This window comes from Anopheles ziemanni, chromosome 2 (genome assembly GCF_943734765.1).
Source record: "Anopheles ziemanni chromosome 2, idAnoZiCoDA_A2_x.2, whole genome shotgun sequence".
In the NCBI taxonomy this organism is placed as follows: Eukaryota; Metazoa; Arthropoda; class Insecta; order Diptera; family Culicidae; genus Anopheles; species Anopheles ziemanni.
The window spans coordinates 32650688-32678080 of record NC_080705.1 but is presented as its reverse complement, the minus strand read 5'-3'; the positions used below and the strand labels follow the sequence as shown (position 1 = coordinate 32678080).

Sequence of the window (27393 nt, the reverse complement as noted above, 5' to 3'; positions counted from 1 at the left end):
TCCTTTATGTGTTTCAATTGATTCTTACGCGATAAAATAGGTCAGCTTTAAAATCAATGGAGGCATTTTAGTTAGACCCTTCACGACAATAACGTCTTGTCTCGTGTGATCTAAAGATAGGTTAACCATTCCACATTGGTCTTTTCGACTAGAATAGAAAGGAGCACATTCGGTCGATTTTCGGTGGTTATTCCACACAGTAACAAGTATTCGGGAAACAGAAGAAACAGGAACCGCTCAGACAACCCTTACAGACTCTGAAGTACCACTTGATGTACTGGCCTTCGTGGAATACGGGAAAATGCCAGAAAAGTGACAATAAGGAGATATCAATTATTTAGATCCAATTTACTTTTGACCCGGTCTCTACCGGGTAGCACTTGCCGAATATTCAACTCTCCTTAAATTCGGTTACTTGCAACTTGAATTTTGAATAAAACAAAATAAGGAAAACCGGAAGACCTTTTCTGTGATGAAACACTGAAAAGGGCGTTGCAATTGGCAATCGGATTAGCCGAAACCGCGGATGTAAGGGACGCCGGTCCGCCTGCCCGCCACATAAGCTTTCGTAGAGGATCCGGTTTGCAAAAGGCCATCATCAGCAACGAACGGCTATGCTGGTGTACTGGATAGAGAAGGAGTGTTGCAAAGAGCAGGAAATGTTGTCCTTTTGAACAAACCACAAACCAACATTTCGATCCACCATCCGGAAAGGCTCACGGCTGTGTGGCTATGGATAAAGGTTTGAAAATGCAGAGCTAGTCCGACTCTTGCCTCGGTTATCGATTGAACCACGACGCTGCGGCTCATCGCTCTCGACAGCACTTCCCATCGATTTAAGCCTCCATGAACTCAGATTTTTGTCATGTCGGCAGATCGATCTATTTCCATCGCCCAGTCTTCGACTACGCGAAGTGTTTCGATACGTTTTCGGTCCCCGGGGAAGCCAGAATTTGCAATGGTGGTGTCATCGATGCAAATCCGATCTCCAGCGTACCTCATCCAAGCTCATCAAAGAATTGTGTTCTGTTTCCATTCGATCGACTTCGGGCAATTTTCGATACCATGCGGCTCCTTGGAGATGTCGAATGAATCGACTATATGCTACGATATGATGAATTACCCAATTTTAAGGTGGTGGAGTAATTATACATGATGTAGAATAAGAATAGCGAACATGTTGCTAGCATTTGTTTTACAATAATATCTCCGAATATCAAATGAAACGTTTGAAACATATTTTAATGAGATTATTAACAAAGAAAAACCAAAAAAATATAAATATTCCTCACTCGTCCTGTGCCATGAAAAACGATCCCATCCAACCGAACAGTGCTCCCAGAGCATGTTGAATAATTTTCATAATATTCCATGTTTCTTCAGCATTGGTGAGTCCAAAAGAATTCCTGTTTGTAAAAATATCTACCAACTGCTGGTTTGCTGGGATCGTGACATTATCGTCCAATGTAATGCCATCTTCGTCCGGCATTTTCACGGTTTTCGCACCCAATTGGTTAGTAAATTTCCGATCGTAGGAATAGTATAGCTGGTACGCGGCATAGTACATTAAAGTTACGGCCATGATTAACAAGACACATGTTAATGAACTCTTAATCATGCCTGGCCATCGCTTTCTGAGGCATGAACATTCTACGCAGGCGTTCACGATTATCCAGTCCGTGGGATTTGTCCCGGTCGGATCAGGCGAATACTCATATCTTACCGCCATGTTGCTGATGGAAGTGGTGAGGCATGATTGTCCATCGCCTATTCGTTGTTTCTGATCTGTACCGAATAAAGCTAATCTGTAGAAGAAATTACTTCGTCAATTAATAGTTTTTGTTTGCTTTTTTATAAAATTAACTTACCGCTTTAATCTGATTGGCGGTGTGGAAGGACTCGTTTGAATTATTTGTGGCTTGGGAATCCGCGACTGAGAATCCGAAAGTCGAGGTTTTGAGGATGATTCAACCACACAATCTTTTTTAATGCTGAAAGATAAAGAAATTAATAGTTTATTTGAAAACTTTCGCTTTAAGCTGATGTCTTTCTTACGTTCCCATGCTGGCCATTTTACTTTTTAAACCTGCTGTCAACTTGAGGATAGAAACTGTAATGAAGGGTCAATGTATGCTTGGATTCGATTACTCTTTCTGTGTTTCATTTTGCTGCTTCAAAAACCAAATGGCTGCTATGGATCCGAATATTTAAGAAGACATGTCAACAAGGCAAACATTAAACAATACCTTCAGGATCAGGATTATGTGAGGATATATGTTTGTATATGCCGATGCTAGAACGTCTTCAAAGTTTTGCCGCTCACACATCACCGAATCATGAAGAATATGAAAGAAACTCGAACTACATCTTAGGACGGGAAAAAATCGATGTGCTTTGCAAGCATTCTTGCCACTGCAGCAGCCTGCAGGAAAATGTGATACCATGGTACAGTATGCCACCGTGTGGCAAAGATTAGTTTTACTCATCGTTATCCAACGTGCTCCCCAGCCGATGGCGGGGAAAAAATCCTCATCCATTTGCACGCCTTCAGAAGTGTAGCTTTCCTCGAGTTTGAAAAGCTGAAAATTTTAAATTATTCTTGAAAGATTGAACACTGCCAGATGGTCCACGACATGCTGCTTGAGTAGAACACCTAGACAACCTTATGGTGGAATATGTTTTGGCAGGTTTTTCGTTTAGTTGTTTTCGCCTCCTGTCAAACAACGATGAAGGGCTGCATGTGGCATTGCTTGAAAACCCACATGAGGCAAGGAAAGACAGAGTGGATCGTTTTATGCAGACGATCCCGTCGATGACCCATTTTGCAGTGGATGCTACCTCACAATCGCTCACACGGGAGAAATTAAAACCTTCGAGCGAGCAGGTCATAAAATCTAATGAAATTCTAACGGCGCCATTTAGGAGCGACGGGGGAGGTGAGCAGTTCGGTATAAAATATGAAGATGTTATGACTTTGCGTCCTTCATCGGAGGTCAAATAAATCATATTTCACTCCATCGCTTTTATAGCTCATCAATCCTTTCTGTGGCGAGAAAAGTTGATAAATCATGCTGGAAAAATCACTATTATTTTCATCTACAGCGACAGAAGCTCGGTGCCATTGACCCACCACTAGCTGGTAAACCGTTAGTTTGCATCATCAGTCATTTTAAAACTGTCCTCTCGAAGCTGTCCTTAGCGTGACAAAGCTGTTGTTGCATAACTATCCAATCATGATATCCGCTCAAATATTGCTGATTGGATTTTTTAATCGTACCCTTTGTGCGCTGTGTGGCAAAAAATAAAACGATCTTATGCTTTCTAACGGGCAACATTTTTTTCAATGTTTCTGCTAGGGTAAGATTTTTTTACCAAGAAAGGGATTTAATGATCTGGCAGAATATTTACCATACCAAACCGTAAATGCCAATGACCAATTATTCGAATCTAGCGCACATTTCGGGCATCTGGAAATGTTGGGAATTTGGTCGGACGCTCCTCGCAGGTTTTCGGGGTCATTTTACAACGATAAACCCTTGTCGTATAGAATCGTCTCAGTTATACCGGTATTGCTGATATACCCCATTTTTGCCCCCATCAATATAAATTATACCTATAAAATTATAGATTATCACAACGAAAGTACAATGCTGGTCCCATTCTGTTATGCTCTTGTTTTACGATGTTTCCCAAATTCAATTGCATTGTTGAACAAAGGTCCCTTCTGATATGATTTGTTTCAACGATCGGCAATAACAATTGTAAATAATTGCAATAATGAAATTAATTCTATTCACAATTATGTTAACGGCTTCGCTGAATGAAAATATTGCTTTTGAGACAAATTTGGAAAAATTTTATGAGAAATTAAAAATCATTTTGTATGATAAAGATTAAGCAAGATGCAAGGGAAATGCACAACATAATCCACTAGATCTTTTTATAAACGGCTCATCTCATCTCAATCGGAATGAATAAACCTAATCAAATAGAACACAACCTTCAGAGATTGGCTTGTGAAGAGAAAATTTTTCCTGGAAAATCTCCCATTTCGTAGGATTTTTCCGACCAACCTCCAGCAATTCTCGAAATCAGCTTTGTGATGCTCGTTGGATTATGAATGGACTTTTATTTACACTCTCCGGAAGCGGAAAAGAAAACAAGGCAACGGCATGATGCAACCGAAGGTACGAGATCGGAAGCGAGAATTCCAACTCAAGGTCGCATCAAGCACCACTTCAAACGTCCCGCACGTCCCTACCCCCCACCGACCTTGTCCGCCCGATTCATCCGGATATCCGCAAAACGCTCCGCGCTCTCGCTGCGTGAAAAATGAAGATGAAAACCCTCCGGAAAATTACCGAAACTCGCAAATGGGTACTGCACTGCATATTGCCCTTTTCCACCGCGCTGGGTATCCGGCGAGCGAAGACCGCGAACTCGAGGAAAAGGTACATGTTGCGCTTGTTTCGGCTAAATAAACAATTACCCTCAAGATTGAACTGCGGCGCAGCACTGTTTGAGCACGGGGACTCGAAAGAACAACATCACGCTGACGTTGCGACGGCCCGGTGCGAGGTACTCTGCCCCGTCAGGAAACTCCCGCTAGCTCGGTGGAAGCCCACGGTGAGGACGGTTCGGATGGTCACGAATAATTCTTTGATGAGCACATCCGGACCGGAGGAGGGAACCGTCGTCGTTGCCGTGGTGCTGCTCCGAACGAGCGTCGTCAACCTCGAGACTCACCATGACATGGTGGCTGGTGGAGCGGGGGAGCGTAATAACTCCCGGACGGACAGGATTAGTTGGGTAATATTTGATTTATCTTCGCTTGGATGGTGGTGCGGGCAATCTGTTGCAATCTTCAAAGTTAGCCCTTTATTACGGTAAACATTTGGATGGCGCAGCGCCCAACACGCGAGCGGTACACGGGTTATTTCAAAGCCGAGACCGTTCCGCAAAGTTTATATGTGTTTTTGGGACGGTTCCAGAAGGGAGCACGAAAAGAGCAGAAATAAAAAAACAACACACGGTTTTCTGCTTTGCCGCAAAACACACACATATTTAGGACATGGGCAGAAGCAATGCGTCATCGTCAGTCGTGTCCTGATTCCAGGAACGTCGGTATAAAATAACTTCCCAGAGTTTAATTTGCTGTAAAACTTTGCTTTCAAAATAATAAGGCTTCTCCCAAACAATTCGAGAAAAGAAAAAGCTTCCATAAATAAGTCGGACCATTTCTCGGCCATTAAAAATAGAAAACATATAAGTATCACTTAAAAATAAATCAAGCATCTGTGGTAAGAGACTAATACGATCATTCGTTTTATTTTTCGTTCCAGAAATACGATCGTCAACAAACGCCCCACCACGAAACTGTATGTAAAATACAGTCTTCCGTGAGGAAAGCAATTGTTTACATTGCTTGTAAGCTTCTCTGAATGAGTAATTCTGTTTACTCGCTGCGCTCTGTTTTTTTAAAATATTTTTCGGAAAATTAAACTGGACTGCGGACTCAAAAAGAGAAGCGGAAGTTGCTAAGTGAATAAAAATAGAGTCGAGAGCAAACCATATCTTGTCAGTTAACGAAAACGAAACGTTCGATAAACTTCCGCGTGTCGTAAGGTTTCGCCGTGATCGATTTCATTTCCAGCTTTTCCGGTCCACTTGCCGGATTCACTCGAATAGATCCGATCTGTTCAATAAATCACAATAAACTCTTCGCCCCCGGCCCAAGGTCGACTGGTAGTAAGGTTACAAGGAAGGGAAGAAAAAACGTAAGAGGACGTGACCATAAAATTTGACCCCATTGCGTGAGCCGTGCGGAAGACACTTCCGGAGGACCCCTTTAGGCTAATAAGTCCTTCCTAAGCCCCTATCTCGCGTATCGTCTCAAGTTCTCCTCGAAGCTATGTTTCATTTCGTTTCGTTTTCATTTTTCCAACAGCTCGACCGAGTTTTTCCGCAGCGCAGTGTTCGATCTGTCAATCCGTAACCGATTCCGGACCTGGTCGATTGCGGGCCGGGAGGGTTTCCGGCCAGTGCCCGACGGGAAATGAGAAAACGCAAACGCATCAAACCAACGTCGTAGGTTGGTTCGGGGGATGAGTGGGTGAGGTTCGGAAAAGTGACGCACAACGTGCAAAAGTGTTAATCATGCCAACCGACTGACCGTGCCACCGACCGGGTATGTGTTGCTGGGTGGGGGCGAGTTTTCCAGCACCAGACTCGCCTTTGCCCGCGTGATTCTCCTTCGATTTCTCTGCTGCTGTTCCGCAGTTGTATAAAGAAATCCCTCGTGCAAAGTGGTGTGCGCTAGTTTAGTGTGTAGTTTGCAAAAAGAGCCTCCGGAAAAAGGACCGGAACGGCGTGCGGGTGTGTCCAACGGCGGACGCTGGTTGGAAAAGATAAATTTAAGCAATGCAAAAAGCAAATGCGCCCCATAAAGTCGGCTTAAAACGGGTGCCAGTGTGATTTTGTTAATTTATGTTTTTATTTCATTTTATTTTAACTAAGAAGATAGTGAAAACGAGGAAGGGGAAACGTAAAATACACTGTCCGTGCCCCTCAAACCGTGTCTCTAGTGCGGCGAGCTTCATCTGTGTCGGAGAAGTAATGTTTCCTTGCGGTTTTAGTGGTGCGGAAAAGTGAAGTGTACAACTAAGCAGCTTACTGTGCCCTCGGCCACGGGTCCGGAAGGAGGTTTGAAAAATTATTACCCTCGGAAGCGGGGACGAAACGACCCACGGCCAAGGTCGACGTTTTGTGCCGGTTCCCTGGCAAGCACCCTGGGGCCTCGGACCGTCTCGGGCAGGACGAAGGACGAATCGAAGGACACATCCAGCGCTCCGCAGACTCCAAGCATGAGTCGGTTGCGAGCGGACGGCTTACACCAGTGGCCCTTGAGTGGCGAAGAACCATCGGACGGGCAGCAAACGCACGTACCACTGCGTCGGAGTTGATTGCTACAAGCAAATCACTCCTTTTAGTTTCGGTTTCACCGGTGGTCCCTCGAGCCGGGAAGGGCCCGTCCCGGAAAAGGCGACTACCCGGTCGTGTTTAATTCATTTATCGTTCTTCGGTAACTTCGGTCCCTCCGCGGGGTCGGAGAGGAAGGGACGTGTGTGCCGGAGGGTGGTGGTGCAAGACGCCTGCATTCACCCGCCACCCCGTGCGTTTGCGGCATGATGAACCTTATGGACTCGGAGAATCGGGTCGTGCTGAACGTGGGCGGCATACGGCACGAGACGTACAAGGCGACGCTGAAGAAAATTCCCGCCACCCGGCTTTCCCGGCTCACCGAGGCGCTCGCCAACTACGATCCGATCCTGAACGAGTACTTCTTCGATCGGCATCCGGGCGTGTTCGCCCAGGTGCTCAATTACTATCGGTAAGCATGCGGGGATAAAATATTCAACCATTTTCGTACTACAACAGGGAATATTATGGATGTCGATTTTACCTTACCGAGCACAGGGGGGGAAGGGGGGGGGGGGGTACTACGGGACGGACTCAATTGGATACCTTTATTGGTATAATTTATGGGCATTGGTATAATGTATTGTATCCTAGAATAATTCGCATGCAGCAGTAAATGAACGCACTTTACGACATGCGTTGTGTTTTTAGGTTCGTTGTTTTGTTTAATCTCCACTCATCAAAAAGAATTGTCATTCATAACAATATTGCCATCAAAAATCATAGGCAAGTGTAAAATAAAAACTACCTTTCGGCCAAACAGCAATAAGGTTTACCAAAAACTTCCTCGTTCACATCTAGCCTCGTTTGGGGTAGATTTGGAAACAAAGTGACTTATCTCCGATGCCTTCTATTGGCCCTCAGCTTCACGTTCGTTTGTGCTTCACGGTGACGCTTCATTTTCGGACAACAGAAGACGTCCAAAACTCACAGATTATCCCTAAATTCGTTTATCTTCCCGCCTAGGCTGGTCCTGGGCAACATTCTCGTGTCATGCCGAAATGGTACAGGCAGAGCGCACGTTCTGCTGGCTGCAGCATTTTCCAGCAGTCTGTCACTGGAGCGAAACGCGCGATGGAAGGGGGGTGAGAAAATTTTCCGGAACATATCCGCTGTTTCACGCCACACGGTCTGCCATGGTTGGACCTGGAACCGGTGTGCACACCATTTGTATACTTTTTCGGGCGGCGTTGTGTGCGCTACATATGACGAACGATGCTCCACGTTTTCGGATGCTGCGTCGAGAAAGTTGTGATGCATCTAGTGTGCATACATATTCATGTCAAAGAGACAACAAGGAAAAAAAAGGCTACGAAGGGCTTCAACTTTTGTGGTAGTTTTATCCCTTCGATGTGAGAGCTTATTGCGAGGTGTTGTGATTTTTCGGACGTTGTCAAGGGTTCCCATTCGTTGCTAACGTCCCTCGCTTCTAATGAGCCTGCTTATCGGCTAGTTTGCACGCGGCGCAAAACAAACGAAAGCGTGCCTGCGAATGAATAATTAAGCGAGCACCTGCAGCGGACACCACGTAACCATTTCGAGAAGGCCCGTAACCATTTCGACCCGGGGGGAGGACGGTAGGACACTAGAAACCCATCACACACGCTCCACATATTTGTCTAGCTTGCCAGACCGTTAAAGAAAGTCCGATCCAGGAAAACGATAACCGCAAACTTTAAACATCTTCCTACTCGCCCCAAGCGGAATCGTTCTTTTGCGGTTCTATATTGGGACTGCCTTCCGGTAAAAGAGGGAGGGGGGGGGGCTGTTGAAACTGTTAAATGGCCATGCATATTAAACAACTGCCCCATCAACGGGATCCCTTTTCGAATGGTACGGCCAACAATGAATCCCTTCCCTTCGATCCATTTTTAATGTAGTCGTCAATAGTCATAAAGACCTTTCAATAAAATATTTCCTTGAAATAATGTCAACCGCAAGCCACCGTCTAGGATATCCTGGAACTTTATAATAAAGTGAGCACTTTTCCTACTACTTTTCATCCTTCACTTTATAAATCCTCCTTGGCACGTGTGGTTTCATTTGTCCTTTTGATATTTTACCTTTAAACATGAGAAATGATTCATTAGCAAACAGACCTTGTCTTTCGTCCATCACAATAGCAGCCTTAGGCCTGAATAAGTTTTCTTTTTGCCAGACTTTCCTGGTGTTGGGGAAATTTATTACTAAACTTTTGGTTGAAATAATCGCCACACAAAGACAGATAAAAAACTTCAACAAAAGCGGCACAGTTCAAAGCCAGTGCGCGATTAAATCGTCTGTCTACGGGAGTACCAGAGTTTTCCAATGGCCCCTCGAATTCGTCCTCGCAGATAATCGCGCCAGCCGTGTGCTAAGGGTACTCATAACTTAGACCAAGTTTAGCGCAAACCGCAAATATATTTCAGACCGAGGCAATTTACGAGCCTATACATTATGGTATGACTTTTTCCGTTCGTTTAACCTTAGTAAGTCCACCGGTTGGTTACGATCCGAAGCTTCAGGTGGCAAAGAAGGTGGAAAATTTAGTACAAACAGCTTTTCATCCTCCCCCACCAAGGTTACTTGTATATTTAAGTACGGTCTAACTCTCCACCGACCGTCGGGTGCCGTTTTGTTTTGTGAATCAAATAAGCTCCCCCTTCCCATCCGCCCGCTCGGTCGGAGTTGCAAAATGCAATTGAATTTTGGGGATGGGTAATTACATTCACGAAGCAAAACGACACCTTTTTCACGCCACGGTAGAAAGCCCGGACCCGGGGTTGGAAGATGATTTAAAATGCAGCTTCATTGTACGTTTGTAACAACTTCGTAAACTTGTTCATTTGGAAGTAACCAAAAAACAAAAATTCCATTACAGTTTGCCACGGAATTTTCGGTTTGGTTTTTCTGTGCTTCGGGATGAATATAAATACCACCTAGGGCTGGGAGAACGGTGGCAAACTGTTCATTTTATACCGGTGGTTGCATAGCAACGCCAAATTTTCCCCACACATTGCAAAATATGTAGTCCCTCCTTTGGGTTGAGAAAATTCTGCGTTTTCGTGCAGATCCGTTGATTAACTGGCGGTGGTGTTTTCACAGTTTCCGTCCGATGCTGACCCGAGTGAAAGCGTTGTGGCGTTGCACACCACTACGGTAACACCATAAATTAACCAATCCCTCCAAGCGCCATCCGGAAAGGGCGTTTGAAAATTCGCTTACCATGTAGCTATTAAACGTAATGAATTTTCGTTTGAATTTTTCATGCTGTTTTGGGGTGAACGGAATGATTTCCATGAGCTTGCTGAGATGCTGAAGAAAATTTGTAAAATTTTCGTCAATAAATAAACTGACAAAGGGGGAGATCAAGCAAACGAAGGAAGCATACAAACAATGCAGGTCGGAATTTTTACACCAGTTTTGATCCCTTTTGAATGTGATGATCAATGTTTGCTTGCCGCAAGGAAGGATGTGAAATTCATTTCATATTTATTCTTCTTCTTGGCGTAACGACCTCTTGGTCATGCCTGCCCGTTAAGGGCTTACGAGACTTGTTTCCCTGTTGTACGTGGATAGTCAGTCCTCTCGTACAGGGGAGGGTCCGGTCTCGGTTGGGATTCGAACCCACGCCGTCGAGGTGGTGAGCCCCGGCGCTCATGGGCCGATGTTCTAACCGGCGCTACCGCTCGGCTGTCGCGGACCCCCTTTTTTTCATATTTATTAAGGCCTATTAATTTTGATAATTTATTTATGTTTTACAAACCCACTCCCCGACGACTACGAACTGTGACAATTCATTCACGTCGAACGGAGATTAAAACTGTTTGCCTCCTGTCTGTTTTGTTTCCTCTACCCTTCTTTTTCAGCACCGGAAAACTGCACTATCCAACCGACGTGTGCGGTCCGCTGTTTGAGGAGGAGCTAGAATTTTGGGGCCTCGACTCGAACCAGGTCGAACCGTGCTGCTGGATGACCTACACGCAGGTAAGTGAGCAACGCTCGGCAATCCCGGCCTCGCGAACGAAACGCAATGACAGCACCCAATGACACATGACAGCTTTCCCTCGACCCTTCGACAAAAGTCGTTCGATTTGATTGATTTGTGAGGTACCGGGCGCCTCCATCCCGCCCGTGTCAAGGACATCCGAGTGCCATTTCCCGCCCGCTTCCATGATGAATGGATCCTAATTTAATCCTGATTGATAACGGGACCGCCCCCTGATCAATCGGTGCCGACGGAAAACAACATTACCGTCCGATCAATATTGGCCGATGATATTGACATTTCCATTCGAACGATTTTAGGATACGACCGGGGGTTTTCATTCCATGGCCACTCTTGGCCCCACACGCGCGCGCTCGTTGTTGGACGGGGCATCGTTTCTCCTGGACGACAGCCAATCATTTCGCTACGCATAAAATCGGCCGGCATGGTGGCTCATAGGGCGCCCCAATGGGGGGCTGATTTCAGTTCAATTTTTAGGGAGCAATCGTAAGCGAAATTGCCCAAAATTGTGTCTACACGTGCAGTGCGTCGAGGTAGTACGTTTGTTTGCCATCTGCAAGCGGGATCAGACAAACTATTCACAGGAAATTTGATCCTCCCCACGATGGAGTACGCATATTTTTGAACAACACTAACGGCACCGCAATAAACTGTAAATTCTGCCATCTTCTAACACCGCTATATCCAGTGGTTCTGAAAACATAAATTACACTCCAATGCGTGCCGAAACAAGTGTGTGTGCGTACGCTAGCCCTACCAACCAACCACCCTGGGGAGCCTAATTTCCATCGAAATTGGAAAATATAAATCCCTCCCTAGGTCACGGAACCTTCGGCACGACGATCGTGTCTGGGGCGTAGTTTACGGGACCTCGGCGAACCCTGCCGGGCACATTGCGACGACAAATTGAAAGGGTGTGCAGAGATAAATTGCCGTGGGTGGTGATTGCAATGGACACGATTGTCGAAAATTATTACACGTTACTGCGAGTCTTGCAGTAATGGCTGGCGTTTTATCGTGATCGTGAAACGCATTGATATATTGTGGTGATTTAATGTTACACAATTTAACGTACCTCAGTAAAATGATACACATCGTGTGACAGTTTCAATATCACCAATTTTCAGATAGGGGAAATTGGAACGGTGTTTTTAAACTATTTCTCAAGTTTTGACGCTTAGAGATCGAAACCACAATAAATTAATTATTGAAGGTTTATATTTTACGAATACATCACATGTTTACATTAAACTTATGTTTACAAGCGAGTCAATTTACAATTTGCAATGTGAGTAATCTTAGTTTATATTCTTTACATTTTACACCGCTTTCTTTGGTCTAACATTGTTTCACTCTAATGCATAAGCTGTGCAGTTTTCAACAGTCTTAACCATTCTTCACACATGTAAACTCTTGCAGGATTTGTCTCGTTTTTCACACAATCTCAGAAGATGAACGGTGTTGAATACAGCAACGTGTAATTTTGTCCATTACGTCGTCGAAACAGTTCGTAACCTTGAACCAACGTTGACAGGAGAAACACAAAAATCACCACCATCGAAACCAGCTTCATCTTGATGCACTTTTCCACGTCGAAACGTTCTCTGTTAGTAACCTCTCCGATCCGCCGATGCAAACGATCGCAATAAACTGATTTCAAAGCAGAACCTTCGCCATGCATCATCTGACGCGATATTTCTTTCGCCTTCAATCGGCGTGCTCCACGTACTGGTGTTTGTTCAGCTGATCGCCGGTCACAGCTTCACAGGGTCGGCTTCAACACGCTACTCCAACACCGTCACATTTTTGTTCAGCCAACCTCAGATCTCAGTGTTTCAAGCCTGTGTTGATACATGTTTGAAAAACATTGGAATCAGCAAAGTATGTCGAGGCCATCGAACCATCGAGATAAAACACTGCTTTCGCTTGAAATTGGACCATCAAAACAAGCTGCAACAAACCCTTATAATTCGCCCTTATCATTTCAAAATGAATGTTCTTCCTGTAGCGCGTGTCTAACGAAAGCAAATTTGATTTATTCGCACCTGCCTCGAAATGTGTTTCCTTTTTTCCCCTCCCCCACAACGCACGGGAAACCCCACGTCACCGGTTTATCGGTTCGCCCACGCTCCGACACCGAACGCGCCACATATCAAACACATTCCGCACCGTGTCCGGAGACGCCACAGTTTGACGAGGAAAGATTGATGAGAGCGAACTTGTTACGGAACGTGATTTGTTAGCATTAACTTAACGCTTCAGTCGAAATCGAACAGTCAAAGCCCCGTACGGCGGGCGGACGAACGATATATCATCCGGGTGAGGAGGACGTTCGCCCGGATGCTCGCCCCTCAACATGATCGCAATATCACGATGACGATTGGGCCGGGCCACAAACAACGGATCGCTTATGCCACACGCAAATTGGATCGCTTACGCGAATGTCTAGCACGCTGGCGCTTCCCGGCTTCCGGAAGCCATACTGAATGTGTACTTCAAAGAGCACACATTCACCAATACACGACACTAAATCGATTCGGTATTCTAAGGAAACAAATTTCCTGCAAGAAGTCTTAAAAAAGACGTGAAGAAATCTCTCCAAGAAACAACATCCCAAAGGGAACCGTGAAATCTCAGCCTCAAGAAAATCATTCAAAAGTGCGAAGGTGTGAAATTCCCACTCTCAAGAAAATCACCTTAAATTCGAAGAATTTCTACTTTTATAAAAAAAAACAAATGTCAAAAAAGCTACCTCGAAGTGGAGAAAAGACCAATCTTGCGCCAAGGAGTTATTTGTCGGGAAAATGTATTCGAACAATCTTGTATGAATTTCATTTACATGAAAATTCATGAGGATGCAAAATATTCCACGTGCATTTCTAGGAAGTCAACTCCAACGATCACGTAAAGATCAGTTACGGAGAAACGATCGTTCTAAGCTTTTCCCGAAGAGAACGATACCAACATTTTATACTTTTTGAGAATGGTAATGTTTTTTGTATACTTTCTTCGATGATCACGCCAAGAAGGAAATATCCGACCTATTGAGAAATGAAAATTCTAAGAATTTATCTCTTCCTTTCACTGAACCGATGATGTTTTTCCAAGAAAATCAAACACGATTTGAAATCCTAGATGAGATGGTTTGGTGTACCTGTCTTAGTATCCGCAACGGATCTGACTTATTTCGAAAGTAAATAAAAACAACCCCAATCGATATCTGGAGCTTCGCGCTTCGGGAGACACAGCATTTTCCACGTGTGAGACACTTCAACTTCCACCAGGAGAAAGCTGGCAATAATAAGCAATATTACTCGTCTGAATCGTTCTTTCTTAGGGAAGAAATTTTGCCGCATAAATAAAATTCTGCCCGAAGCATAATTCCCTCTACCATTGCCATCGCTCCCTGCGCCAGTCAAGTTAGCGTCAAGTTTCTACAATCCTTGCCCAGAACTATGCCCGCACGCTCTACGTCTGGAATGAAACAACAATCGAATGGAAAGTTTTTCGCTCAAGAATTTATGCTTGCGTGCTAAGAAGGATTCACTTCTTCAGAGAATGATACACAACTGTACGTCTGATGTCTGCGCCCCAGCGTCTCCGTTGGATCTTGGCACTGCCTTTGAAGTCCCGAAGGTGCCTCTCGGCCCGGAAAGCTTGCTACAGTTTCATCAAGCAAATGTGCGAATGGCCTCCCGGAGAATGTGCAAAGTATTTTCAATTTTCCTTGAAAGTTTCCCCGAGGCTTCTCTGGGACCGCGATGATGAGGCTTGTTTCTTATGCGGTAGACAAAGGGGAACCGTTTTTTGTCGAGTTTCCAGTCCTGCTATTTTTCGCTTGTAGTGCCGTTTGAAAATCTTTATCAGTTTCTATATGCGAAACCACGTGTCAAGCATTACTTTTAACTACGACATCTTATTAAGTCTCCATAGTATCCAAAACCTTCCGTACGTAACGAATTAAATCGGTACATCTATTTTAAACAGGGCCCACCAGCTGAACTGGAAACCACATTAACAAGACAACTTTATTAGCTTCTAAACAGAAGTATTTTTCATCCGGGGTTGCATGCGAATGAATGTGTTTAATGCGTTCATAGCCCTGCATCAGCTCTCTAGTCCGGACCGTTGCTTGGCAGCAAGCCAAATTCTACGTTCGCTTTGAAACAATCTCGCCTGCAGTCTAATTTACTGCCACGATCATCAACCCAACTCCTCTCCAACGAGCTGTTGCCAACGTCATTTCAAACGAACCAAGTTTCACTCATGTGCGCATCATCTGGTGTTTCTGGTTTGCAGCCGTAATGTGCCTGGATTAAAAATTCAAGCCACAATATTCGAACCAACAAAAGGGCTGTTGATAAAACATACCAAAAAATATCACGAGAGATCAAAAGCTTTCCAAAACATTTCAAAAACACTGTTCATAATATTGACTTGTTTTACTTCCCAATTGTAGAAACAATCGTGTTGAACTTGGGGCAAACTTTGAGGCAAACGTTTGCCGAACGAATTAGCAATCAGGGTGATGGAATTTAAACAGCCTTTCCGCTTGCCGCGGTGCCGTGGGAAAACCGATTTCCATTTTCCCCCGTCGATAATCCGTCGGCTCAACACATCCGCCCCATGTGTCACTCACGATGGATAATCCATCATTATATCGAACGGGAATCGAGGAAGCTCTATCTGTCGAAAACTTTGACATTTTCTTCCGTCGGTCATGTGGTGAACCGCAGCAAGACGAGAGTGAGGGAGGGAATTAACTCCCACTCTCGTCACTCCCATCACTCATCATTGTCATCGGCATCATCATCAGCGCGCGCGGTTTCATTTCGGTTGTGGTTTAGCGGTATCGAAAATTTTAAGCAAAATATTTACACTCGCAGACTTTCAGATGGAAAAGTTCGGTTCGCCACAATAACACACACACACATATGGCCCCAGCCCGACCGGTAGGTGGTCGATAAAATGTGCCGTGTGAAGGTCGGAACAGAGGCCCGTCCGTGTGCGTCATCTCGTGAGGACTACTTTACCCCGTCCCGACCCCGAAAGACACTACAACACATGGTTTGTGTGCGAGCTATAAAAGGAATTCCTCTTCCCCAAACCCACGTCGACTCCTCGAGTCAATCGTCCACGGGTGGCTTCCATCTCCTCTTGAGTAAATGGGAAAACGAGCCTTGGCCTTCTTCTTCGCAACTTCTAAGTAGTTGCGGCAAAGACACGGGCCACACAGGGGGAGGGTAGCATTGACTGTCGACTCCGTCTGCAAGAAATGATTATCTTCCATTAGTGAAACTGTTTACCCGTCACAAGATTCAGCAAGGTTTCGTGCATTCCTCCTTCTGAGGGAAGAAAAACCTGGCGCCAGCATACTCTCCAGTCTGAGGTCCTTGATAGCCCAGAGTGACACGAGCCGGTTGTGTGGGTGGTGGGTATAAAAACAACCTCTTCGGTCTGGTCCTCGAGGCACGGAGATCATCGCCAGTGTCGCCTGATACAACGTGAAAGTAATCGCACCGGTTTCGTGGTGGTTTTCAATAGGGGAAGGCTTTAAAAATGTATAATTCCACCATTCCCGCCGACGGATGATGGGCACGGAGGTTCGAAGGCGCACACCAACACACAGCTCGTGCCACGTAAAGGAGCGTACCACGTCCGGCAGAACTCATCAACACGCTTCCGAGCCACAGGAAAGGTAGAAGGCAAGGTTACACAGCTCAACTGGCGCATGATGCCACTAAATGATCCGTGCACGTCCGCTGAGTTTATCACCCGCTCGGTGACGCGGCCCGGACACCCGGGCCCTTCTATAACCACCGAGACACCCTTCTTCGTTCCGTAAACGTCGGAGTAGTTTTATTCCCCGGCCATAACCCGTTTCCTGAAGATTCCAGCGAAATGTTTGCCAAAGATAATGTGTCGAGTCCCCGGTCGTTAGGGCACACGGAGACAGACAAGGGACCGACACGGGTCCTCGGGCCACTGGCGCCAACGTCATCGTCATTTCTCGTTTATTATTTACGCAAATATCTGCCATCACCCGTTGGAGTTATGATGGGGCCGGTTTTGATGAAAGTAGGCGAATAGAAGGGCCAGCCCTCTACTCACTACCGGTGGGTTCCATCAACATGTTTGCAACACACTTACACACACACGTACTCCCTGGGCGCTTCACTTTCGTTTTATGGTAATGATTTATTGAGCCGTGTAATATTCCACACCGAGTTCCCGAGGGACCATCCATATCCTTCCGTGTACAATCTATACACGTATGAGTCTCACCGCACCGAGAGAGGACAGGAGGAAGGTAGGGTCTATTATCCTACGTAGGCCTAACCTTTCGATGGTTCTCTTTTCCCACCGGATCCAATCAGCAGGATCGAATAAAAATGAAACACACAAACATGCGGTATCGAAGGTTTCGTGAGTCGAAAATTGGCTTCGGTTGGTAACGTTTAGTCGTTGGCGGTTTTTACGGTGCCCGGGAGTGAACCTGCCCTGAGATGGGTGAGACGGTTCCACAATCCGATAAGCACACAGCGACACACATATACACACGAAATTGAGTTCGGGAGGTAAAACAAAGCAGCAAAAGCCGTCTGTCTTATAGCGCCAGTCACTAATCGAATTGACTAACCCACGGGGAACCTCAAGCTCCACCCACGAGAACCTTGTCCATGACCGGGTTAAAAAAGGATTCATCTGTGTATCGACACCAGCTCGCTTCACCGGTCAATTCCGGGCTTAAACCAATCCATCGAACCCCCGAAAATCGAGAGGCGTGAAGTCGGTAACTTTGTCGTCTTGCCCCAAAATCATATTGAATAATTAATTCCATCCCAACACCCGATGCTAGCAAGCTAAATTCTCTCATGTTTTATCTTTCTCCCCCTCACTGATTCTCTCCTCCCATTGCAGCATCGTGATACGCAGGAAACGCTGGCCGTGCTGGAGCGGCTCGATCTCGACACGGAGAAGCCGACGGAGGAGGAACTAGCTAGGAAATTCGGTTACGAGGACGATTATCTTAAGGGTACGGTTTCCTGGTGGCAGCACACGAAACCGCAAATTTGGTCGCTGTTCGATGAACCGTACAGCTCCAACGCTGCCAAGGTAAGGGGTACGAGGGTGATATATGAGCTTGCGGTCCGGTCACGCCCCCGACGGGTCGTTCGCATCCCCCCTTTTCCCCCCATCGGCAGGAAAAAACGGAACTACAAAACCGGTGAACCACCAGGAGCGATACACTCCGGGCGGCGGACTCACCGGCTGACCGTGGGAGGATGAGTGATTATCTTTGCGATGACCAGCGTCCGTTTTTTCGCTCCCATGTTCCCTTTCGCTTGCCCTTCTGATGATCGTACACTTTCACCACATCCCGTTACAGATTATCGGTGTGATATCGGTGTTCTTCATCTGCGTGTCCATCCTGTCCTTCTGCCTGAAGACGCACCCGGACATGCGTGTGCCGTACATCCGGAACATCTCGGTGAAGACGGCCCACCAGAACACGTCCTGGGTGCTGGACAAGACGCAAACGAACGCTCACGTGGCGTTCTTCTACATCGAGTGTGTCTGCAACGCGTGGTTTACGTTCGAAATTTTGGTAAGTTCATAGGGGAGTTTTCGTTTTTGTAGCACGAAACTCGAATTCGTTTCCAACACTATCTATCTCTAGCATTGCGTAACTCCCCTTACTCAGCTATTTGTTGCGCAATGGTGGAAAGAAAACTGGAACTAAACACAAACTCCACTGCAGACAGATAAATGTTGAAAGTTAAATTCAGACCACCGCCCCCCCCCCCCCCCCCCCCCTCCCGAAAGCGGAAAGACACAAGCCAATCCAATAAGCACTTTGCGAGAAGTTAAGGAATGTGTCTCGACGGCAAAAGTAAAAAAAACGAGCGACAGACTATTTTTGTTTTTGCAACATCGTACAACTTTCTCGCTAACGAAATGAGTCATGAAATTGAATCTGAAATTGCATCGAAAGAACGCAAGCTTTATTTATGTGGAAAAAGGAAAAAGCTAATATTGATATAATGAGGAAAACTTCTCGCGAGGAAAGCAAAACGAAACAAAACGCCTCAGAGTAGGTAGGAGAGGAAATAAAGTATTTTTTAAAGTGAAAGGCATTAATGTGTAAAGTTAAAGACGGGTACGAAAAGTGCTCCAACTCGTTTTAGAAAATGATATAGATTACTCACTGGCCGTCCGAGAGTCGCATCGTTCCATCGTGTGGACGCAAAGTAAACCAAAGGCAACGTGGCAATGCAATTTAATACCCCCCGACCAACAGCCCTTCTTTCACCCCGGTGCAAGACAGGAATCACGGTACAACTTGTTACTTGTTGACGGTGGAGGAAAGGCAATGACACCGCGTGTAACAGCGTGCTCTTGAAAGCGAGTTTTATGGTTCGCATTCTTCTGCTTGCTCGTGAAGGAAAAACGCCATCGCACACCCGTCGAGACACTCTCGGTAAATGAGCGCATTAAGGCGCTTGCTGCCATTCCTGGAAAATCTCCTTCGAGATAGATCCTTTTCCGACGAACACCGGGTTGGAGTGCACTGTGCGGTCGTTGACGAGATTCGTGCTCCCATGGTTTCTCACTCCGCATTGCATTGTGCAAACGACAATCCGGTGGTAAAGCGAACGTCGGAGAAGGAATAGATGGGGACCACAAAACGTTGGTTAGCACGGTGGGATTATCATCTCCCGGGGGTGCCAGAGTTACAGACCATGCAATAAAGGAGTACTTCCCGCTGCGTGCTGCGTGACAACCATAAACTGCGGCTAACAGAGGAATAAATCGTTAGTGTTCCAACACTTCAAACACAGCTAGATCGCACTCTCCTGGGTTAATGGTGCATTATTCTAGCATATGCTCCGTCTCCTTTCCATCCCTCCATACAGGTACGCTTCATTTCGTCCCCCAACAAGTGCGAGTTCGTGACATCATCTGTAAATATCATCGACTACATCGCGACGCTCAGCTTCTACGTGGATCTGGTGCTGCAGCGGTTCGCGTCGCACCTCGAGAACGCCGACATCCTCGAGTTCTTCTCCATCATCCGCATCATGCGGCTGTTCAAGCTGACGCGCCACTCGTCCGGCCTGAAGATCCTGATACAGACGTTTCGCGCCTCGGCCAAGGAGCTGACGCTGCTGGTGTTTTTCCTCGTGCTCGGCATCGTGATATTCGCCAGCCTGGTGTACTATGCCGAGCGGATACAGGCGAACCCGCACAACGACTTCAACAGTATCCCGCTGGGGCTGTGGTGGGCGTTGGTCACGATGACCACCGTCGGGTATGGCGATATGGCGCCGAAGACCTACATCGGGATGTTCGTCGGAGCGCTCTGTGCGCTGGCCGGTGTGCTGACGATCGCCCTACCCGTGCCGGTCATCGTGAGTAACTTCGCGATGTACTACTCGCACACGCAGGCCCGAGCGAAGTTGCCAAAGAAACGTCGAAGGGTCCTGCCGGTGGAACAGCCTCGACAGCCTCGTTCTGCAGGTGAGTCTGTGCCCCCTTTATGGAACAACTTAAATCTTGAAATATGTTTTTCGAAATGAGTGTCATTTGTGGAATGATTCCTTATCTCCAGAGAAATTGTAATATCCTAAATTTGAACAGCTACTACCACTCATTACCTCCCATTGTATTTTTCTTCCCCCTTTTCCTCGCTTTAATTGCTCATACGCAAACGTTAAATGTACTCGTTCCATGTTGCCGAAATTCACTCCGCTCCGTTCACGAATCGCTCCTTCATCACCGCTTGTCGCTGCTAAAACCTTTCCATTGCAAATGGCCGCCTTCGCACTGGACTGGTGACCCAACCATCTCACCGTAGGTCAAGGCGGTGGCATCGGTATGCCCGGTTCCGGGCCGATGGCGCGCCGCATGAACCAGGTGAAGACGAAGGATCTGGGCCCGAAGATAGGTAAGTTTGGCTCGTTCGAAGCGCCGCTTTCCGGTAGCCGAAAAGCATTTTCTTCCACTACCCACAAACACAAACGCGAAGACGTCCAGCATCGCGTCCGGCTTAATCTTGGCTTGCTGGTCAGAGCCTACTGAGAAGGCAGTTCACACGGTAAAACTACTCCAAACTGCTTCCAGAGGTGGCTACAGCATTTGCGGACCATGGCTTACTAGATTATACATGTTAACTCATTCATACACGCACACACCGTCAGTTCGTACGATTGTCATTTCCGCAGCCGTGTTGTCAAAAGAAATGGATGAAAGGATTTTATCACCATGAAGCATAAGCACAACGTCGAACTACCTTTCTTTTCCATTACTTTACCTATAGTAACTTTCCGGTCAAACTTACAGCAATGCCGGAACACATTAATCATTTTCACACGAACAGACCCATTTCCGCCGATCGCCAGACTAATGTTTCACTACCGGCTGGCGCAGTCTCGACCGAACCGCTCCAAGCAAGCAAAACATTCCCATGTTTTTTTTTCTGTTTCCACTGTAAAACTCGTTCACCAACACCTTCCACGAGAAAATTATCACCACCCAAAGAAAAGCTACATTTTCAAAGCTCAGAGCTGTGCACAACATAGCGAGCGGATCCTGTTTTTGTCCAATTTTATACCATCCTCTACCTTTCGGTTTACCTTCGATTATTCTATTTTTTTTATCTTAGTTCTTTTTCGCTTATCGAACACCTTCACTTTGCTGGGTGTCTTTTATTAGCAGCCTTCACGCCATCGCCGATAGCATCGATCGATGATGGAACAAAGAAAAATGGGTTCCACCGGGTTTTCCCATGGAGCAATTTTCATTCCTCGCTTTCATCCCCTGTCAATTAGTTCTGTTACCTTTTTACCCATCTCGTCTTAGCTATTTTTCATCCTTCATCGCGCTGCTCGTGCTCCAATTTTCCTCCCGACTGGAGCTTTCCTTTACCTTTTTGCCGTTTATGTTTCACTTCGCGGCTAAATCTTGAGGTTTGTTCGAACGCTTAAAACAAAGTTAATATTTGCGCTAACTTATTTCCCGATTATCTTTTTCGTTTTGATTGATTTTTTCTTTTGTTCTATTGGTTGCATTGTTGCGGAAATGATTTAACTTCTTTATTAAAAAGGACTTATTTCTACAGCTCAGCGACGATGAACTTGTTGCATCGTAGACGAGATGAGACGGATTTTCCTAGCAGAGATATGTTTGAAGGGGTTTTCAAGATTTGTAATAATAATGCAGCCAATGACATTTGCTTATCTTGACTATTACATCTCGAATAAATGGTAAAAGTTGCTCTACAGGCCATGTGTTGCCTCTATTGTTTTACATTAAACAAGACAATGTTAGCATAATCAAACACAACAACGAAGTGTTCCCCGAAACATCAGATAATAAAAGTACCGAACCGAAGCAACAAGGGTTGGCTGTCAAGGATGGGCTTAAACTGTTCCCAAAACTTACCGAAAACTCTGATGACTAAAGTTAATTCGCTGTCACGCGAGGGAAAGAGCTGGGTCGTTTCTTTGATAATTGGTCGAAAACTTTCCGTAAAGCTTTCCATTTCCAAAAAGGAGCCTCAGTATCGGCAAGAAACACGCACAATTAGCCAACCACCGAGAACGGGATGGCTCCGGGGTTTATTTTCTCCCAACGCGGAGGCCACCCGCATCCAATCGGACCGAAGTCGCTACCGAACCCGGTGGCCCGTGAACAACACCATCGGCGTGTAGCATCGTCATTGTCCTTCGATCGACACCGTTCCGATTGACCGAACACGCCCGACGAATTCCCGTTGCTTCAATCAAACCCTCCTCTCCCGAGGGGATTTCGGGAAGTTGCTTCCTTCCTGCGCTGGGCCGGAGAAGTTTCATCCCGTTGGATGTCTGCGGACGACACGATTGCAAACCCTCGTGCCATGTGCTTGGGTGGAAATAATTAACATGACAGTTGACTCGATGTCGCTTCCTTTCGCGGGTTCCTTGCCCGCTGAGGTGGGGCGGTTGGGGTTTTCGGCGGGTGATTTACAAGGGCGACACCATTGTTTCGCAACACCACGCTGCAGATCCACGAAAGCTGGATCCGGGTGGAACGGTGTTCCTTCCCGGTCACCGGAAGCGATAAATAAAAGCCCTTCAGGGCAAGGAAATGGGTTTTCCACCGAGAACAACCGCTCCACGTACTCGTTCGGTTGTGCTTTGTTCTTTGACCGAACCGCTTCCCAGTAGACGCCGTGGAGTAATTGAGCGAGAAGGAAAAAAAACCCCGAAGCAGAAGAAATCAAACATTGTGCCGAGAGAAGCAAACCCCGTCGGGTTCCGTCTTCTGCTGGAAATGGGACGCTGCGGGAAAAAGAAAATGAACAGCACAATCACACATTTCGATTCAATTGGACGAAAATGGATACAACCGTTTCGCCCTGGCCGCACGGTTCGATTCGTTTTAATGGGAAAACCCAATGAAGTGGAGAACCGACCGGCGTCCGGGAATGCTCGCTAGCGACCACTTTCCCGGGTGCCGTTTTCCCTCCCCCCCACCCTGTGCATGTAGGTAAATATGTACAATTTTCCGCATCCGCAACTCACAGTCGGTGGTCTGGCTGGCCAGTTTCAGTTGCTCCATGCACGGTGTCTCCTTTTGGGGTGGAGGAAAGTCTTGCCTGTTTGCCCAGTACGGTCCCTTCCCTCTGGCAGCCCTTTGCCCCCCGCTCCCCTTCTCGGAGGAGTGGTTCGAATGTTATTCTTCTGTGCCCTCATTCGCACCGGCATGCCAGACAGCCAAAAGCAAATGGCCAAACGCCAGCAGGCAAACGGAAGCACCGAAAATTCCCACCGGAACCAGAACGCTGGTGGGCGGAGGGGGTGGGTTTCTCGATTGGAAATTTGTAGCACAAGTGTTTACTTGCGGGACTCCAACTTCAGTTGCCCTTTGCTGCTCAATTTGGGCGACACCGGCGGGGGACGGACGATCTAATCGGGCAAACATTTAGACCGTGGTCAACCGCAGGCCGTCGCAAATGGAGGTGGGATTTATAGGAAATCGATGGCCGACGACCACCTTTAAGGTCAAGTGAGGTTAAAGAGAAACCTTTCATTCGAAGTCTCTTTAATACATCGAGGTTATACTCGATCGTTTCTTTTTCCTCAATTTGAGTAAGTCACACAAAAGCCTGCAAAATTGTTGAGAATTCCTTAGTGCATGTAAATATTTTTGAAAGCACCTTAAACTCAAATCCTAACACGATCATCGACTATAACTTTGGGAACATTGGGAAGCTAAACTTCCTCGGCTATCGTAGACGGCTTCAAACAACCCAGTTCCAAGAAATCCAAAACGCTTCTGGCAACTCCCGGGAAACCAGTTCTTCCACTTACCATCTGTCATCTGTGTCAACTGTGCCCGCACCAGATATGCCCGTTGGACAAAGAGAAGACACTCCCGCACGGGCACACGTGTACATTTCCCGGTTCCTTGAATCCCGGTCCGCAAAAGGATTAGCAAGTGGAAAAGTAAACGTCGCAAAGCGCAACGACACACCATCAACCTGGTGGCACCTTGGTGTCACTGTAAGTTTGACAAAAAGTTCGTCATGGTACCGGCAAGAGGAGAGGCTTCTGAACCGGTGAATGTCTCTCCATTGGATAAGCCACGCTGTGTAAAGTTTTGCGCTGCTTTTTAGCATGAACTTTTCCACACCGGAAGGCGAATATCGATCAAAATCTCATTAGTTTTTTGGCGTACCAGAAGGTTCTACAATTGCAGAGCACTTCGGTAGGATGACAGGAAAGGTTCCTGCTCCAGATCTTCCGCAGAAGAAACTTGAAGTTTTCCTTCGTTTAAAGTTATCCGTTCAAAGCCCTTTTTTATTTGAAGGTTTGGAACGAATTTAGGAAGAGAAAATATTTCTCTCATCCATGGGTAAAAAGGAAATAAGAATAGCCCATCTGTTGAACGCACTCAGAAATCATGCACATCGGTAATTAGTCAAATTCCGTCCCATCGTCTACGGTGCGTATGGTCCGCAGACTGATCGGCATGATTAATTTCTACCTCTTCATCACGTGCCCACCACAGCCTTGGCTCACTCTCACCGCATGGTTAATTTATTCGCTACCATCCAGTGATTTGTGTGAGCTACCCAGCGCAACTACACACACACACACACACATGAGTGCCATATGTTGCCGCAATGATAAGTTTTCCTTTCGGTCCTAACCTTCCGAGGGAAAAGCTCCCTTCGGGGTTCGCATTTCTCACGGTGGAGCGGAAACGCACCCGTTCACCGATGCGATTTTGTGTTTTTTGTGCTTTCTTCCGACCAGCAACCCAAGCCGAGCAAAACGAAGATAAATGGACGTGATTATTCCATTTATCACCGGCGACGAATGCGCCCAGGAAACCGAATTGGAAGCGCAAAAGCGTGGATAAGTATGATGGGGAATTTATTTTTCCAAGCTTCCAAGCAAGGATCTCAGAAAGGTTCGGCCCGTGGAGGCAAAGAGAAACAAGTGAAAAAATGCTGCCCCCTACAACGCATCCGGCCGCATAAAAATCGGTGGAAAATCTGGACACACAAACGCCAACTTTTCCGAACGAAAGCGAAGGTCCTACGCCCGCGAAAAAATAAAACATTTCCCGTGTTTATGGGTTTCGCTCGCTTGTTTCTTTCGTTTTTCCCAACCGAAAAACAAGGGTTTTCTGGCACGTTTTCCACGAACAACGGAAGTCGCTTCCCCGACAACGCCGACGTTTGTTTCGTCATCACATCGCCCAAAGACACCTCGTTGGTTCCGGTTCGGGCCGGGAGCCCAACAACAGCATTGCCAGGCTTGCCCGAGACAGTTCATTTAGTTAATTAGCTTAAACTGCTGCTTCATCAGCAAATGGATTCGGGAAAATTTGCCCGCATTAGGGAGTATTTATCCACACCTTCCCCCTTCGCCTGATGCGTGCGTCCTCCTGTTAGCGAGCCTTAGCGTGGAACATTTGTCACCAAACCAGGCACTCCACGCAGATGGCCGGGAACATTTTCCAGGAAAACTGTGTGTATGTGTGTGGATTATCGTCGACATGAAGGTGAGCTAGAAAATTGTTTGCGACAAGTTGCGTTGTGCGTTTTTTTGGTTATAGTGGAAAAAGGGGTTTCATACCAAAAAGTTCCTGGTTCCGAGTGAACAAAACAATTGGCGGTTTTTTTAAATACTCCGTGAAAGCAAATATCTTTTCTCACTTTTTCCATGTTTAGAGCATGCATCCGGTAATCCTCGACTGACCCGCACGTTATCGGGCGAGAGCAAAATCAAAACTCGTCCCTCATCATATTTTATTCGATCCGATTATCAACGCTAAACTAAGCAAAAAGCTGCCCATCCTGTATATTTCAAAAATATTTTTGATGAACGGAACAGTTCCAGCTTTTTTTTGTTGGTAGCTTTTAGATGAGCTTTCCGACCTTTCGATCGAAGTTAAATTTTCTCGATCCATATTAATTGATATCGTTTTTGACATTCGGGTCGGGTCTAACTGGAATTAGGAAGTTTTTTTTAAAATTGGAAATTCAATTCATCGTTGGTGACTGAAGTCCTGAACGTTTGCTTATCGTAATTTTATTAATTTTTTTAATTCTTTTATTTACCCATTCTGACAAACTTTTATTTCATAACGATTTGTTTTACCCAGTATAGAATTTTTAACTTATTATTGCTGTATATTCAAACATTTTTCGGACAACATTTGTGAAACACTCGTCTTGAAAACTTTAAGACCGAAAACACGCATTTCTTCCTGCCACAAGTATTGCTCGCAAACTCAAACAACCAACCACCCACACAAACATGCAACCACGAAAACGTGTCTCTTTTCCACTGGCAAAACAATCGATCACACTGAATCACAGAAAAAAAAATCCACTAAACATATGCTTCTCTCGTCTGAAACGTATTCACCTCCGTTCAATAATAAAATTCCAATCTCTCTTCGTCATTCGTCGCTACCTCGTCGCTTGCATTGCGCGGCGCACTGCACTTTCCCGCGGGGCGGATTTTTCCTAGATGCTGCCTCCGCCTACATAGGCAAAGCGGGTGGCAAAATGGCACAGCTGTTATAACGAAAAGCTTCCGCGCTAATCCCTGCACGGCTGCCTGCAGCACGTCCCGTCCCGCTAGCCTCCCGCCGTACGTCCGCCACGAACGAAACGCCAAGCAGTGCGGGGCGATACCAAGACACTACTCGCGAACGGGAGCACCTATCCATCCGTCGTGCCTCCGAGGGGTCGCGGTGGCATGTAGTATAGTAAACATATTGTGTCTCGTCCCGTAATGCAATTCCTAACCCAAAAGGAAACCGAGTCGCTCCGAGGTGATTAAATAATATCTGCCCGATCGGAACATTTGTCCGCTAGCAGAGGCACCGAATTAAACTAAAAACTGCATCCTAACCATCTCGCG

The 27393-nt window shown here is 46.3% G+C and overlaps 1 protein-coding gene across 1 annotated transcript in view; it reads left to right on the top strand.

Moving 5' to 3' along the window:
- Positions 1-7184: 7184 nt before the first annotated feature.
- The window catches only part of LOC131282344 (potassium voltage-gated channel protein Shaw-like), a 36997-nt gene continuing 16788 nt past the window's right edge, over positions 7185-27393 (top strand). Inside the window, exons 1-6 of the mRNA XM_058311781.1 lie at positions 7185-7390; positions 10827-10944; positions 17888-18082; positions 18357-18575; positions 19885-20488; positions 20826-20915. Coding sequence (XP_058167764.1) covers positions 7185-7390; positions 10827-10944; positions 17888-18082; positions 18357-18575; positions 19885-20488; positions 20826-20915 — 1432 coding nt within the window. The remainder of the gene's footprint in view (positions 7391-10826; positions 10945-17887; positions 18083-18356; positions 18576-19884; positions 20489-20825; positions 20916-27393) is intronic.